Raw genomic sequence first — 17,205 nt, forward strand, 5'->3', positions numbered from 1 at the left:
GGAAATCCATTTGATTGTAGTAGTTTAAATGAGAAATAATTGAAGTGCTCTGGACACCCGCTATAGAGTTATTGTCGCTATAGAGTTAGAACTGGTGAATGCGGTTTACAGGTTTCATATAAAGAGAACGATTGAGCGCGTGTGAGCTGGCTGGCCCTGAGCCAAAACAGTTGCGGCAAGAATACTGTAATGTTTGTGGACTAAATACATCAATACGAGAGGCAACGGATGATGGGCACAGAATATAACAAAACTCTGAGACATTTACAAACACACACCCACCACAGGTGTAGCTTAAACTCAAAATACATCAGTTTAAATTTAGATTTTTGTGTGTGGTGGTAGTGTGGGTTTCAGGGATGTTTAGTTAACTATAAAAGAGTTAACACGTTCACTTTTCTTAAAAATATTTAGCTATCAGATCTGTTTAAATGCTTCCATTTGTTTAATATATTATAAAGTTTAAACAAACTGAAGCATTTCAACTGATATAATACTGTATATCAGTTTAAATACTTAAATATTATATTATATTTTATTATATTATAATGTAAGCCTAATAAAAAAAAAAAAGCTCATAAGGATTGTTTAAGGCTCCTTGCCATGAAAAATCTTGAAACCTCCTGGTATAATTCATAAGCAATAAACATGTAATTTTGATTGTTTAACACTGTCTGTTGCTAATAATTGACTGTACAAAAACACATTATGGTTGTCCCAAACCATCATTGTAACTGCTCATATTAAATTATCATAAAGAATTGAACTGTCCTGCAGGAGGACAGAAATGATTTTTTAATAGAATTTCTTGGTAAAGACTGGTACAGTTAATACAGCAATGTGAAAAATCTCAAGTAACCTATAATGTGCTTAATTTAGTGACTGAACTGCTTGTTTTCAAACATATTATTTAATATATCACTAAGTTACATCAAGGGTCAAATGAAATAGAAACGGCACATTAAAGTTAAATGTTACAGTTGCATGATAAAACCATTTTTTTGTGTGTGTGTTTACGTTCATTGTACAGGCGCGATTACGAGGAAAAATATCCACTTACGTTATTCTGCATGTTTAACAAGTGAGTTCTGAGCATGTCACGTTGTGAGAGGTGAATCATGACTACTTCAGAGTGTAAAAGCTCTGACCCAGCAAAAAAGAAGCTACCAGTGACGTAGGTGTATGCTGATATATCGAACGCACGTGAAACACCATCACCATTCGCCATTTTTTAAAAGCTGTGTACACAGCCTATATATTTACTCCACGAACTAACTCTGCAAACATGGAAAACAGTGATAGATGGACCTCTAAACCGTGCACTTAAGAGAAAATCCAGGGCAACTTTGAGCAGACCAAGCAAAACATGATTATGTACTTCTTCAAAGCTAGAGACATTAGGCATCAACCACATGGGCATGGCAAAAGCTAATCAAAAGCTGCACCGTCAAAATAAAAGTAACAACAACAAGCGCAGTTTACGTCACCGGGGAACCACACTGGTGGCAAAAGCCCCTATTATACCATTGACTTTTGAGGTTTAATGCTATAGAAAACGATTGTTTTCAGATTTTTTTATTTTTATACAAAAATATGGCATGCAATTGCTTCAAACAATGGTATAAAGCTATTCAATACATAATTTAATGTAAATTGTGATTAATTATCGCAATTACAACTTCAAGGGAATAATCAATTATGATTTTCGTCATAATTGTGCAGCCCTAGTTGGCGATGTCACTTTGTAAAGAAACACTACATGCCCATAGACAGAATTCATAATACGCATGTGCATGATGTCCCTGTTTTTGTAGTTTACATAGAGACAATAACAGTATAGTTTTCAGAAACTTTCACTTTGAAAAAGTTTGCGTTTTCAGGCCACCAGAATGCCGTTGTCATGTAAATAAATGTATAAAGTTTTCAGTTGAAAACGGTGTTGTGTAAACGGCCCCTCAGTCACTCTTCTCTTGAACGAGGCCTCACCTTAAGGGATGGACGTCAGTGTAGTATGACATTAGCCAAGGAGACTAGAAGCAGGAGGATGCTGGGGGATGGGGACAAGTGTAGGCAAGCCCCAGTTGACCCAAAGGAATATGGTGAAGCGCAATGCTGATGTAAGCCACTTGAGGAATTGACCTTAAAAGAGGAAATGGAAAGCATTAAAAACATTAGCTGACTGCCTTTGCCACATGCTAACCGCTGCAGTGTGAATGCTTATCATGTCTGGGAGAAAGTGACAAGCAGCCAGTGTAAAGCCACTGGCTTTTTGTGGTTTTAAATGTGTTGTGTGACTTCCTGTACACTAATGTCGTCTTCCTCCCAGTGACACACTTTTTTGCAATCGTTCAGCTCCTAAATTTACTGTGCCTCTCTGCTAATGAACCAAGATTGTTTCCTTTGCTATGGTTATGGCTCGGACTCATGGGAATTGTCCTTAGAAGTACTAAATCGAGGCTGCTCTGTGATCGCTCAGGTGGGGTTTCATTGTACTCAAAACTCTACAACATCTAACGACCACCCTGTCCCTGTGGAGAGTGAGTGAATGAAGGACAGAGACAGGATGTGCAGTTAAGAGTTGACCAGATTTGACGAGATAAATAATCAGTGAGCCAGATGGCCGCTCTCTCTTCTCTCGTGTTTAAAGGGGAGGTGTTCTGCTCTTTCTCCTCTCTTGCTGTCCTCAGCAGGCATCGGTTCAGTCCCATCGGCAGCAGTGGAGGAACAGGCTTTTGGAGGACAAGTTGTCTGCATGAGCATATCCAGCCCTGTGTGTTTATGTTCCCGGGTCGTCGCTGCATTTGCGGTCTCTCGCTGTCCGTTCCCTCAGGAAGCGTTCCCAGGGGAGCCCCGGCCAGTTGAGACTGCTTGGGAGGGAGTGATCTTTGCGCAAACCAGCCAAAGGCAATCCGGGACAACGCGAGGAACAGTTAATGCTTCCTTTGAAAATGGGATTAGACCTCCCTAAAGTTTGCTTACTAACATGTTTATTAGCGGTCAAGATGTCCCTTGTGTTTTCCCAAAAATATATAAGCTAATGTGAACCAAAGATGCATGCGTTTGTTTTTTTGTGGCACATGCTAAGGAGCACTATTGATGTTTTGAGTTGTTTAATTTCACAGTATACTCTTTTTGTCGTGATCATCCAAAGGTGAATATCTGTAGCACAAACTGAAGTTAAAACAGCGTTATGGTTTACCCATAAATAACTCTCAGTTGGAATTGCTGCTTATCACAACCTAAAAGAGGTCCTATGCTTTTTCTCACTAAGAGGAAATAGCTGAAGCCTTTCTGAAGTCATTGAGGAGTGTTTGACAGTTTGTTTCCAACCACCCATTAGCAGTCAATATGACCCACACAACCACTTGTTGTTAGCTTTTAACTTCCTTGTTTTGATTCTGTGAAAGTCACGGTGATTTTTGTGTTTTGGGTTGGAACTTCTCTATCTGAGCATTGTTGGATGAAATCATCAAGGGATTGATAATAAAACTCTAAGCTTTATAGCATAGCGGGCCTTTGAAGATGTTTTTTGAGCGTTCTTTTAATTAAAATGCCTACGGCTTGTGCATTTTTTTTTAACTCTATCATTATCAAGTATTATTAGAATAATATTAAGCAGTCCAAAAATGATATTTCTGTGATGTATTCTTATAGGACATTCTCTCCTTGTCTATCTAAAGTAGGTTACCCTGTTATATGACCTTTTTCTAACTTGAGCTATATATTGGGAATATGTTCCACATTCTTTTAGTTTGGTTTAGGGGCATTTTAAATATGTATTATTGTAAATTAGATCATTTTTATATATATATATATATATATATATATATATATATATATATATATATATATATATATATATATATATATATATATATATATATATATAAATGATATATATATATATATATATATATATATATATAAAAATATGTGAGAGAGAGAGCCCCCCTAGAGCTCCATTGAGTGCCCTTCACTAAGTGTGTGCTTATTCTGCTTAATAAATCTAATAAAGCATGTTCAATGTTCAATTCATGAAATATATGTGCTGTATATGTAAACTATATTTAGTTTGAAGGATCTTAAACCCCTCTATATACATTCTATGGACTAACAATCTCATCTCAATGCACCATAGGTCCTAAAATGGAAAAGTTATTTTGATATGACCTGTGTTTGGTTGTTGGTCTGATACCACCCATCATCTCCATTAAAAATTGCAAAGAGGCCTATCGGTGCACTTGCATGTTGTTGAAAACTTAGTCCAGAAAAGGCAAAGCATCTAGGACCATATCCTCAGGTTATTTGAAGTTCTTTCCACCCAGAACATCCTGTGAAAAGATTCTTAGTCATTGCCCACTCTTTCATAAACTCTATTTACACATCAAGAAGATTTAAACAGATGTCATCTCAAATGACTAATAAACGTCAAGTGTTTTAACATGCTCAAGTATCCATCGCCTTATTCATTAAGAGATTTGTTTAGAAAAGATTACGGTATTTACATTTGCTCTTTTCCTAGTAGCAATTACTAACCCCCCCCCCCCCCCTCTGTTTGTGGAAAGAATGAAGCCGAGTCTATTTTTGTCAACGTCAAAGTCGAACCAACACCGCTGATGCTGTTCATTAACCTCTTCAGTGCAGTTTTTATCTGAAGATGTTGAGATGGTCCTCCTACGCGTCTTAAAAAATTCCTGTGATATTTGGTTTTGTAAAGCTTGCTTAAGAACTTTAGCAAGTGCACCTTAAAAAGTTTCTGCAGGAAAATTGAAAACGTGGTTTGTACGGTTTTCTTTTTTAGATGAGTGATGTATTTTTGGCCTTCATTCCATCTGCTTGAAAGCACAATCCATTATCGTCAATTAGCTGTTGAGCCAGTACTTAAGATTCAAAGGATGCTTGCTTGGTGGTTCATGGTTTCAACTTGGCATTGTGCCTTACGAACATCGTTTGAAAGTGAAATGGCACCTTTGTTGTAATCGGTGGTACAGCTTTTCTTAGATCCGTAGAGCCTGACTTGCTTTGCTTATAGGGATCCAAGTCCTTTCTCCTGAATTGTTCTTACTCTTTTATTGCTGGTTGATTATGTTCTTATAAATTTAGAATGGCAAGATAGTGTTGTTTTTGGTTTGCCTTGTTTGCTTTAAGCACTGGATTTATCTCTATCTAACAGCATGTTTTTATTTCCTTTCAGTGGGTGACAAAGTTCCTGCTGACATTCGCTTGACTTCCATCAAGTCAACGACACTGAGGGTGGACCAGTCCATTCTAACAGGTGAGAACAATGGCTTCAAGTTGTACTAGGCTTTGAGATGATAAAATTTACTATGGACGCTGCAGTGTGTTATCAGCAACAGGATATAATTTCACAGTCTTGGGATTGTGTTTTTAATAATGAATCCCATATAAAATAAAATTAAATGAATTCATAATTCTCATAGCACTGTCACCATGCGACTTCGAAATTTGTATTCTTAGTTTATATTGAGCCAAGAGGTTAATCTGTGATGTTGTGGTCAAACATCTTTTGTTATGCTAATTTGCTGGCTACAGTTCACCGAACTTGGACTGTTACACAAGAAAAGACCAAATTACTTAACGTGTGCTTGCGTTTCCACTCTCCTGGGTTCATGTACACATGAATGGAGGTAAATGGATTCCATATAGTTTATTGTTCTTTATGTGCCCTTTTTTTTTTTTTTTTTACTTTTTTACCTTAATATAAGGAAAAAATGTGACCGTATGAACCATTAAATATCCACAGTTCAGTATTTTTCTACTCTGGTCTAATTTTTGCAGCTATCGTCAGCAAAGACATCACAATCTAGTATGTTTTGTTTTTGTTTTGTTTTTTTGAATAATGTCACAGTACCCTTTTATCTAATCACAAAACCACAGTTAAATATAGTTACTGTTGCGGATGCAATATAGATTCAGCATAGCAAACTGAACAGCAGTGCAGGAAACACTGCTGCAGTAAGCCACCTTATAAAGTCAGTTCAGTAGTTGATATGAGATGGAAAAATAAAGCATTTTTTCCTGAGAAGGTTCAGTGCTTCCTATTTTAAAGGGAGGTCAGCTGTGCTCTGTCTCTGCAGTCCAGTTAGGGGGAAAGACAGAAAGGAAGTGCTCTTGTAAAAGTGAGGTCAGGCTTCACTGCCTTAATTGGTAACGGCTTGTTCGGCTTCTCCTCATCTTTTAGCTGCTCCATCCGTGTCTATTTTTTGTTCGGATTCTTTGCCATCCTGACCAGAACTGAACCGTTAAAGCAATTACATAAATGCACATCAAGGACTTAAATTGGGACACCTGCCTGTCGAACCGCAAACCTGATCCTCATGTATTAGTCTTAGAGGGCAGTCAATTAGCACCAGAACTTTGATTTCACCAACCTGTCATCTGTATCTTCTCTTTGCAGGAGAATCTGTGTCAGTAATCAAGCATACAGATCCTGTCCCTGACCCTCGTGCTGTGAACCAGGATAAGAAGAACATGCTCTTCTCTGTAAGTCAGGCCTCTGATGACTTCTGTATAGCATATTAATTGTGGTGCCTATTAACGCATGCCTTATTGCTCATGCTCATATTTTGGGTTAGACCTTCTTTTTTGTTCTAAACTAGGCTGTATTTATTTGATCAAAAATACAATAAAAACTAAATATTCTGAAATTTGATTACAATTTAAAATAACTATTTTGTATTTTAATGTTTTAAAATAAATCAGTCTTCAGTGTCACTTGATACTTCAGAAATCAATCTAATATGCTGATTTTTAATATGCTCCAGAAACTTGTTTCTTGACTAAGCAGTTGTTATTAATGTTGGCAACAGCTTAATTTGTGGAAGCTATTATGCATTTTTTTTTCCCCAGAAAAATTAATATACTTTAATGAATATAAAAAAAAATCATGCATCTGCTGAAAATTAAGTATTTATTAACTGGGTATTAATTTCTTCTTTTTTCTTTCTTTTTTTTTAATTTTTTTTTTTTAAGAACTTACTGAACCCTAACATTTGAACGGTAGTATAAGTTGTAATATATAGTTGTATATTACCATCATATCTGTCATAACATTTAGCATATATTTAGGCAAACAACCACCAAAATGTTTTTTTGAAGGAATTTTAATATTATTAGTTTTGCACAGATGTGAGGTATTTGTATTAGGGATTTTAAAATTATGGTTAAAACCAATGAGACATTAATTATTTTCATGTTATGCCTGATAACGTCCAATATTAAAATGTATTGTTTTGTCTAAATAAATAAAAAACTAAAACTAAATCAAATGCATTTAAATGCAAGTTCATTTAGACAATGCATCATTATAATACAGTAAATTTGAATTATTTTTATAAATTTATCTAAAACGGTTTAATTGTGATAAATTACATTTAGCAGTGTTATTAAATTATTAATATATTTAAGATTAACTTTAAGTGAGCATTAGATCATGGCAAAGTTCATCATAATGTAAAAATAGAGTAAATGAGCATGCATAGTGAAATATCCAATATTAGTTGATTCAGATCAATTTAAAAAAAGCTTGAACATTGTCCAATATGGTGCTGATATTATTATCATGCATCCTTATTTGCATGATTTAGAACCAGTTTTGTTTCCAGAAAACTTTTAGATATAACTAGTAAAATTTAAGGGGATTTTAAACTCACCTTTGACTTTGTGTTTACAGGGTACCAACATTGCCGCAGGCAAAGCGGTGGGTGTAGTAATCGCCACTGGTGTGAACACAGAGATTGGCAAAATCCGTGATGAGATGGCATCCACAGAGCAGGAGCGCACGCCACTGCAGCAAAAACTGGACGAGTTCGGCCAACAGCTGTCCAAGGTCATCTCGCTCATCTGCATCGCCGTGTGGATCATCAACATTGGACACTTCAACGATCCCGTTCACGGTGGCTCATGGATCCGCGGGGCCGTATACTACTTCAAAATCGCGGTTGCGCTGGCTGTGGCCGCCATCCCCGAAGGCCTGCCCGCCGTCATCACCACCTGCCTGGCTCTGGGTACCCGTCGCATGGCCAAGAAGAACGCCATTGTACGCTCTCTGCCCTCAGTGGAGACCCTGGGCTGCACCTCCGTCATCTGCTCGGATAAGACCGGCACACTTACCACCAACCAGATGTCCGTTTGCAGGGTGAGAATGCTGGGAATATTATACACAACTGAAGTGAGCTTTAGTCAGCAGCTTCAGAGCTAATCAAAAAGGAAATAACTTACAACCCTGGCTATTACGAATTCTGTTTAACCCATAATTTAATTCCTTGGCAATAGTGAGTCTGTGATTGTTTAGAAATGTGCCGGCTGGGGTTCAGCCAAGATATTACTGCATAGATAGACAATTGGCTCATGAATAAAGATGACACATTCATGATGGTATTGATTTAGCACTAGTACATGACTTGGCTTTAAATGAAAGTGGTGGGAAAGCTGTTAATCTGTAGCTTTGATATTGCCATGATAAATAATTGTATTTTGTTTTATCTTAGTTTCTCATGACATTGTGTTAGACCACCCCAGTTTGCCTCTGTATTTCCTTTTATGTTGTTTTCCTGTTTGACAGGATTCCTTTCAAAGGATGACATGGTTTATTTGTCTATTTCTCCCCCTCGTCGTGTCCCTGTATACTCCTCATCTTTTGTGATCCTCGTCATCTGTTCTTCTCTCTCTGTTCTTCTCCACCTTGACTGCGAGATCTGATCAGTATGCGGTAGTCAGTTACTTGCAGTAGTGTTGCATAACTGACCTTGTGTGTGTATGTGTGTGTGTGAGATCTGCCTATGATCCACAGCAGCGCCTTTGCTGGGGGCTGTACGGTACAAGCATGCAAGCTAAATGTGTAGCGCTGCTGATTTCAATCAGTTTTTTGCGAGTATAAGGGTTAAATTTAGAATCAGGCCTGCTTTTCTTTTTAATAGAAATGGTTTTAAGTAAGTTTATGCTTGATTTATTCTGTGAATGCTCAGGATGTGGCTAAACCAAAATAATTTTACCCTAAATGTACCATTTGCCTCGACTGTCTAAAATAATACTGTATGGGAAGGGTGCTTCTAAAATTAGCAGCGCTTCAACAGAAGGAATGTAATCTTTTTAACCCAACCCTATGTATTAAACTTGTATTAAACCGTTAACTCGTACTACACCGTTTCCACTACAGACACAAATTCTAATCTTGTGCCTTATTGAGGTGCATTACGTTTAAAGGTGCAGTGTGTAAATTTTAGTGACATCTAGCAGTGAGGTTGTGAATTGCAATATAGAGAAGCTACGTGGCCAACGCGGGACAAAGATGTAGTCGTCTAAGACCACAGAGAGTAGCGAGTCAAACAAACACGCTCTGTAGAGCAGTTTGTCCGTTTAGGGCTACTGTAGAAACATGCCGGCGCAAAATGGCTACTTAACCTATAAGAGGACCCGCGGTGAATGTAGATAGAAATGCTCATTCTAAGGTAATAAAAACATAACAGTTCATTATGTAAGGTCTCTATACACAACTGAAAACATAGTTTTGCACATTGCACCTTTAACAGATCATATTTAGTGGTGGACCGATTTGGATTTTTTATATGGATGCTTTATTTTACATAATTTACTAAATTAGAAGTAATCAACCAATGCCTATAATAAAAAAACAAAATATTGCATTTATATACCATTAATCATATTTATGATTTTTACCTGGAGGGTGTCAAAACGAGTAAAAAAAATACTAGTTATTGCTCTAGTAGATCAAAATTTGGTTGAAAGACGCAGACATTTGTGACTTGTTAGAATTGTTCTTTTTTCAGTGAATCATTCAAACTGGTTCTGGGTTCAAAATGTTCTGAATGATTCATTGGTGACTCATTCTAAATCAAAATGATTGTTGGAAATCCTTAACTAGTGAATAGAGCATTCTACAAATGTTTGTGTAACACCTCTTTCAAAACACATGAACGCACAGCAGATTCTGCAAAGCTTCAGGATTCTCAAAGCACACAACAATTACAAAAATAATGAGCGTAATATTACTAATATTACAATAATAATGAACGTAAACAACTTACAGACCTCCTTCGGACCGAATGCAATGATTGGACTAGTGCTGCAACGACGCGTCGACGTCATCGATTGCGTCGACTACGAAAATAAGTCGACGTGCGTGAAATGCGTCGACGCGTCACATTGTGTACATGCATCTCGCGTAATGGCGGCTTCTGCTCCTGGGAATAGAGAAAGTTCTATTCTATCACAAAAACCTAGACCACGATTATCAAAAGTATGGGAATACTTTAAACAGGGGCCAAATAAAATGGTCCTTTGTTCCTTTTGCAAAACCGAGATGGCATACCGTGGCAGCACAACTGCGATGCACGAGCACTAGGGGTGTGACGTGAGATTAAAATGTGACGAGATTTATCGTCGAGGCGAAAAGTAGTATTGCCATGACCGAGTGTTAGGATGATTAGGAAAGAATATGCCACCGCTACCTTTACATTACACCTCCACTGTCGTTTTGCTTTGTATTTAAATAAAAAACATTTAATTCAGTTGGATAACAGTCGCCGCCGCTCCATATTCACAGAGTACGTTATGCGCGATTGCTGAAAGTGAAAGTAAACGCGAGCGCGCATTCAAACGCGATTTCTGATGAATTCAGATATCTCTCAATATGAAAGCTATCTTAGGCTGGGCAGTGTAGTTGTAACAATCTCTTAGCTCTGTATCAAAGAAAAAATTGGTCTTATTTGCACTTTGAATATTGAGAGAGTGCGATTTATGGTTGTACTTATTGTAAAGTGTTACCATAAAAATGAATAACAGTTTTCTCTTAATCTTATTAAGCACAAACAATAAGGTTTCATTTGTTAACATTAGTTTATGCACTGTGAACTATCATGAACTAACAATGAATGACTATTTTTATTAACTAACATAAAGATTAATAAATACTGTAGCAAATATATTGCTCATTGTTAGTTGATGTTGGTTAATACATTAATGTTAATGAGACCTTATTGTAAAGTGTTAACATTTTTATTTCTACGATCAGTTTGTGGAAAGGAGTTCAGTTAGGAGGTCAAAAGTTGTAGAAGCTCATAAATCACATGAGAAGTCAGTCGAAAAAAAAATTGTATAAAAGTTGAAATATTATATTAGAAGTTGTACTTATGATTTTTTGTAAAGTTATCCAAAGGATTCATTAACTAATCAAAAAAAGAACACAAAATTAATAAAAAAGCAATAAAAATAATCGTTAGATTAGTAGACTAATCGAAAAAATAATCGTTAGATTAGTCGACTGAAAAAATAATCGTTAGTTGCAGCTCTAGATCGGACGAACATTTTTTTAGTCCTGAGACTTTCACAGAAGATATATGTAGATGTTTTAATATTTAGACCATTTCTATTATTAATTACTATCAAGATGTGAAGATGGTTTCACGAAGTATAACAAGTGTTTATAAAACAAATTGCCCAACGCTTGCCCTACATTTTTGGTTTTGTTTTTCCATCACCTTTTTTTAAATGGCTAATATCAGCTGTGTTTCATGTTTAAGTTTTTCTGCTAATTATGTCTTTCTCCAGAGTACTAGGTGCCTTAGAGATTAGTGCCTGTCTCTTTCTCCCACACACTCTTCTGTCTCTGTTTCTCAACTGTTGTCTATTGGGTTTTAGCACTACAGCAGCAACGCTGTTCCACTTTACCATCCCACTCGCTCTCAGCTCTTTTATTCTCTTCTCTTCCTTGATATATTCAGGAATCTGATTGTCTTTTGTGCTTAAAAATATCCTTAATGTCAAGTTGCTTATGTTTTGGCCAGGGTTTTAAAGCTCTTCTGAACTCAGTTTCACTCTTAAGTGAGTGTCATGTAAAGTGTTTACAACTGTAGTGCTGGTATATTCAGGTCAGGTGGAGTTGGGATCTTTTCATGAGGTGTTTTCAGACATCAGAGATCATCTGTAGTGGGTTGTTGTTGCCACCTGCTGGTAGAGATTTTTTTTTTTAATTCTCTCTTTTTTTTTTTTTTTTTTTTTTTTTTTTTTGTTATTGTAGATGTTCATTGTGGATCAGGCAAATGGAAACAGTTGCTCTCTGAAAGAGTTCACCATTACTGGCTCCACGTATGCCCCTGATGGACAAGTGTGAGTTTTCCTGCCCATGTGCACACTGATATTTCAAAGTGCACATGACACCTCTGTTGATCATCCTCTTTTTACTCGCTCCAGGTTTCATGAGGGTAAACCAGTGCGATGCTCACAATATGATGGTCTGGTTGAAATGGCCAGCATCTGTGCTCTGTGCAACGACTCATCTCTAGATTACAACGAGGTTAGTGATTAACATGTTCTGGTAAATGCAGCATCCTCTGTTCATCCATTAAAAGCAGCTACTAATGCTGGGAACTATATCTTCTCGCATATAGATGTCACTTATTGAATGAATTTGCCTGAAAATATCATGTTAATAAATTTATTCCCATGTTTTTAGTACCCATCTAATTCATAATAAATGTATATATATAATCTATATTAGCTGATATTAGATGACTTTTCTGCTAATTAATGGTCACTTATTAATTTATTAAATTAAAAAAGCTGTAAAAAGTCATTTTTTGCAAATCTCACAATGTTTGTTTTTCATGAAGTACATTACTTGAACCATTAAATGATTTTTTTTTTTTTTTTTTTTTTTTAATTAACCCAAAATATTATACAACTTTGGCCATTTATTGTATTATATAACATGAAAACAAGTGTCAGTTTGTCAGTATCAACCAGAATATTTCTAGTAATGGATCCATAGTGCTTGCGCTTAATTATCAAACAGTAGTTCTAAAGAATTTCTGTCTATTTCAGGCCAAAGGTGTGTACGAGAAGGTGGGAGAAGCCACAGAGACCGCTCTAACATGTCTGGTGGAGAAAATGAACGTGTTCGACACAGAACTGAAGGGCCTTTCCAAGGTTGAGAGGGCGAACGCGTGCAACTCGGTATGTCATACATTTCCAACCGCAGATTATGAGTTGGTTGCAACCCTAGTAGGTCATGTGGTTGTGGAAGCCCACATTAATTTCCAAATTGGTTTTCTGTGTTTGATGTAATGACAGCTTTCATCTCTGAGTTATTTATTGGATTCTTTCATTCTTTGTCTCAGGTCATCAAGCAGCTGATGAAGAAGGAATTCACTCTGGAGTTCTCCCGTGACAGAAAGTCCATGTCAGTGTACTGTACTCCCAACAAAGCTCGCTCATCCATTGGCAAGATGTTTGTTAAGGTAACATCATGTTTTTAAGGGAGATTTAAGCACTCCAGTGTTTCAAACAGAACTACTTCACTTTTGAAATGTGTTGTAGTACAACAGTGTACCTGCAGCTTCCTTAAACTCATTTTTTCTGGGTGCAGGGTGCTCCAGAGGGAGTGATTGACAGATGCACGCACATCCGTGTGGGTGGGAATAAAGTTCCCATGACAGCAGGTATTAAAGAGAAGATCCTGTCTGTGATCCGTGAGTACGGCACAGGACGTGACACACTGCGCTGTCTGGCTCTGGCCACCCGAGACAACCCATTGAGCAAAGAGAGCCTTGTACTGGAGGACTCAAACCGGTTCATTGAGTATGAGGTGAGATGATCATTTTTGTGTTATGACATGCACATTAATGTATGTGTGTATATGTATATATATATAAATATATTGTTTTTTTATTTTATTTTATATTTTTTACTTTTGTCAACACTAATATATACTAGCGTTGTCAAAAGTACCAAATTCGATACAAAGTCGGTAGTGAAATTTTAAAAATATGATGCTTTGAGTGTTGAGCGGATTCGTAAACACCTCTGATTGGCCATTATGTTCACGCGCTCATCAGGTATGTCTGTGATTGGCTACAATGATCAACACACAGGAGCGCTTGACGGAAGTGTTTGAATTTGAAAGCAGGCGCATTTGAAAGCGGGCAGCAGACCAGTCCGGTGATAGACGTCTGCTTTCAAACTCTCCCATGTGTATCTGTGTAAGCGCTCAGTAAAGAGTGTCATTGATGTCTATTTACAACATGTTTTTGAAGCGTTAATCATTGTAGCCAATCACAGACGTATTTGATGAGTGCATGAACACAATGGCCAATTGGAGATGTTTAAGAATCCGCTCAACTGCGATCAAAGCGTCACATTTTTTAAATTTCAGTACCGACTTGGTATCAATGGCAGTACTTTTGACAACACTAACATATATACACACACTTTTTATTATTTTTAAAATATGTGAATTAACTACATCATTTTCATTTTAATAGTCATGTATTATAATTGCTGTTTGTTCATTAGACGGACCTGACCTTTGTGGGATGCGTGGGCATGCTGGACCCACCCAGAGCTGAGGTGGCAGCTTCCATCAAACTGTGTCGTCAAGCGGGCATTAGAGTCATCATGATCACCGGTGACAACAAGGGCACAGCTGTCGCCATCTGCAGGCGCATCGGCATCTTTGGTGAGGATGACGATGTCTCTCTTATGGCCTACACTGGCAGAGAGTTCGATGACCTGTCTGCTGCCGCCCAGCGTGAGGCAGTGATCAGTGCCCGTTGTTTTGCCCGTGTCGAGCCATCTCACAAATCCAAGATTGTGGAGTTCCTGCAGTCCTACGATGAGATCACTGCCATGGTAAATTAGATTGTGAAATCATAACAAATACTTACTGAAAGATTTTATATATACTTTCAATCAAAAGTTCGGGTTAGTAAGATTTGTAAAAAAGAATTTGAAAGAAGTCTCTTCTGCTCACTACGAGGCTGCATTTATTTGGTCAAAAATAGATTAACTTTGTAAAATAATAATGTTTTCTGTCTGAATATATTTTAAAATGTAATTTATTCCTGTGATAGTAAAGCTGAATTTTCAGCATCATTAGTGTCACATGATTCTTAAGAAATCATTCTAATAGGCTGATTTGCTGCTCAGAAAACATGTCTTATTATCAATGTTGGAAACAGTTGCTGCTTAATATTTTTGTGGAAACTATGATACATTTTTTTTCAGGATTTATTGATTAATAGAAAGCTCAAAACAACAGCATTTATTTGAAATTTAAACCTTTTTAAAATTGTAAATGACTTTACTGTCACTTTGGTCAATTGAATGCATCCTTGCTGTATAAAAGTATTTCTTTTAAAAGAAAAAAAAACCATAAACCCCAAACCTTTAAACATTTGTAAAAAAAACAAAAAAAACAAAAAAACAAACAAAAAAACCAATTCTGTATTAAATGACTATAAAGATGGAGGAAGGATTTCTTCTAGATGGTTTATATTGTTAAAACCTTTCTCCCTCCACTGAATTGCCATCTTGTGCTTATTCCCGCAGACTGGAGATGGTGTTAATGATGCACCTGCTCTGAAAAAGGCTGAAATTGGCATTGCTATGGGGTCAGGCACAGCGGTGGCTAAGACCGCTTCAGAGATGGTCCTTGCTGATGATAACTTTGCTACCATAGTGGCCGCTGTGGAAGAGGGTCGAGCCATTTACAATAACATGAAACAATTCATCCGCTACCTCATTTCCTCAAACGTCGGCGAGGTGGTCTGGTAAGGATCTTAACCTTTTGTTAACATTTTAGGAATTTATTCTTTATTCTGTTCACTGGCATGTCCACATTAAACCATTTCAAGTAAACATAAAATGGCCCTTGCTATCTATTTTACATGTGTAATCTTATGTATTGAGACTACCATTAAATATTTTGGGGTTGGTAAGATTTTTGAAAATGTTTTATGTTCTGAAAGTCTTTTATGTTCACCAAAGCTGCATTTATTTGATCAAAATACAGTACAAACAGTAAATTAATTAATTAGTTCATTTAAAATGATTGTTTTCTATTTTAATACATTTTAAAATGTAATTTAATCCTGTAATGGTACAGCTGAATTTTCAGCAGCCATTACTCCAGTCTTCAGTGTCACATGATCCTTCAGCTGTGTGCTGTATTGGTGCTGAAGACATTCATTTTGAATAGAAAAAAAATGTTTAAGAATAGAATGTTTAATAGAAAAGCATTTATTTGAAATAGTAAAGACTTTCACATTTTTACAAACAAAATGTCACTTTTGATCAATTTAATGCACCCTTGCAGAACTAATACCCATTTACACAAAGGATGATAACTGTAATTATAAAGACGTAATTGTAAAAATCATTCGAAGCATGAAATAATTATAGCAGAGTCCACACAACTATACCAATAACGAAACGTTTGAACAATATTTACAACAGCGTTTTTTTTTTTTGTTTGTTTGTTTTTTTTCCCAGCTGATGAGTGATGATAAACATTGACAGCCAATCAGAATCCATCATGCTTTTAAGTGGCAGGCGACAAAACTGTAGCATGTGCTTATAAAAAAAAAAAAAAAACAGAACGCTAATAGTTGTCGTTATAGTTATCATTTTAGTTAACATTCTTGATGTAAACGAATTTGATTTAATACTATTAATCAAACTTTTTAGTATTAATCTTTTCCAAGTGAAACTTTTTTTTTTTTTTTTTCAATCGATGGGTATCACATACAAGAATGGTTATTAAATTATATATTGTATTATATTACATTGTATTTGTATTTTATCCTTTATGAAATTGTTTTATCAAGGTTTATTATTGATCCTGTTTGCCAAATGAAGCAAGTCAATTTCTTTTAAATCTCATTTTGGCACAATTTATTCTCCATCCTTAAAGCAATACTATATAAATGACAACACTGTGAAATGTATGCCTTGAGCAAACTCAGATCACTGCCAAGGTCTTTTTGACATTCTTCCAGTTGTTATCTAATCGCTTAACTCACAATGTGTATTCTCTCTGGCAGTATTTTCTTAACGGCAGCTCTGGGCTTCCCCGAAGCTCTGATTCCAGTTCAACTGCTGTGGGTGAATCTGGTGACCGACGGTCTGCCTGCGACCGCTCTGGGCTTCAATCCACCCGACCTGGACATCATGAGCAAGCCCCCTCGCAATGCTAGGGAGCCCCTTATCTCTGGCTGGCTCTTCTTTAGATACCTGATCATTGGCTGTGAGTACACCACTGGCTGTTTTTTAATTAATATTTAGTTTTTTAGTTTTTAATTTTGTGGGTAAAGAAAGATTTGACATGTTATGTTCTCCATGTCCCCCTAAAGGTTATGTAGGTGCTGCTACTGTAGGTGCTGCTGCATG

The 17,205-nt window shown here is 36.6% G+C and overlaps 1 protein-coding gene across 1 annotated transcript in view; it reads left to right on the forward strand.

Moving 5' to 3' along the window:
* Window positions 1-17,205, forward strand: part of atp2a2b (ATPase sarcoplasmic/endoplasmic reticulum Ca2+ transporting 2b) — a 42,436-nt gene that overhangs the window by 17,338 nt on the left and 7,893 nt on the right. The window contains exons 6-17 of the mRNA XM_067375036.1: window positions 5,195-5,275; window positions 6,419-6,504; window positions 7,694-8,158; window positions 12,059-12,147; window positions 12,232-12,334; window positions 12,862-12,993; window positions 13,158-13,277; window positions 13,406-13,624; window positions 14,332-14,667; window positions 15,367-15,587; window positions 16,860-17,062; window positions 17,169-17,205. The exon at window positions 17,169-17,205 is cut by the window's right edge and continues 49 nt beyond it. Of these exons, the coding sequence (XP_067231137.1) occupies window positions 5,195-5,275; window positions 6,419-6,504; window positions 7,694-8,158; window positions 12,059-12,147; window positions 12,232-12,334; window positions 12,862-12,993; window positions 13,158-13,277; window positions 13,406-13,624; window positions 14,332-14,667; window positions 15,367-15,587; window positions 16,860-17,062; window positions 17,169-17,205 (2,092 nt within the window). The remainder of the gene's footprint in view (window positions 1-5,194; window positions 5,276-6,418; window positions 6,505-7,693; window positions 8,159-12,058; window positions 12,148-12,231; window positions 12,335-12,861; window positions 12,994-13,157; window positions 13,278-13,405; window positions 13,625-14,331; window positions 14,668-15,366; window positions 15,588-16,859; window positions 17,063-17,168) is intronic.

Source organism: Chanodichthys erythropterus, chromosome 22, assembly GCF_024489055.1.
Source record: "Chanodichthys erythropterus isolate Z2021 chromosome 22, ASM2448905v1, whole genome shotgun sequence".
Taxonomy (NCBI): domain Eukaryota; kingdom Metazoa; phylum Chordata; class Actinopteri; order Cypriniformes; family Xenocyprididae; genus Chanodichthys; species Chanodichthys erythropterus.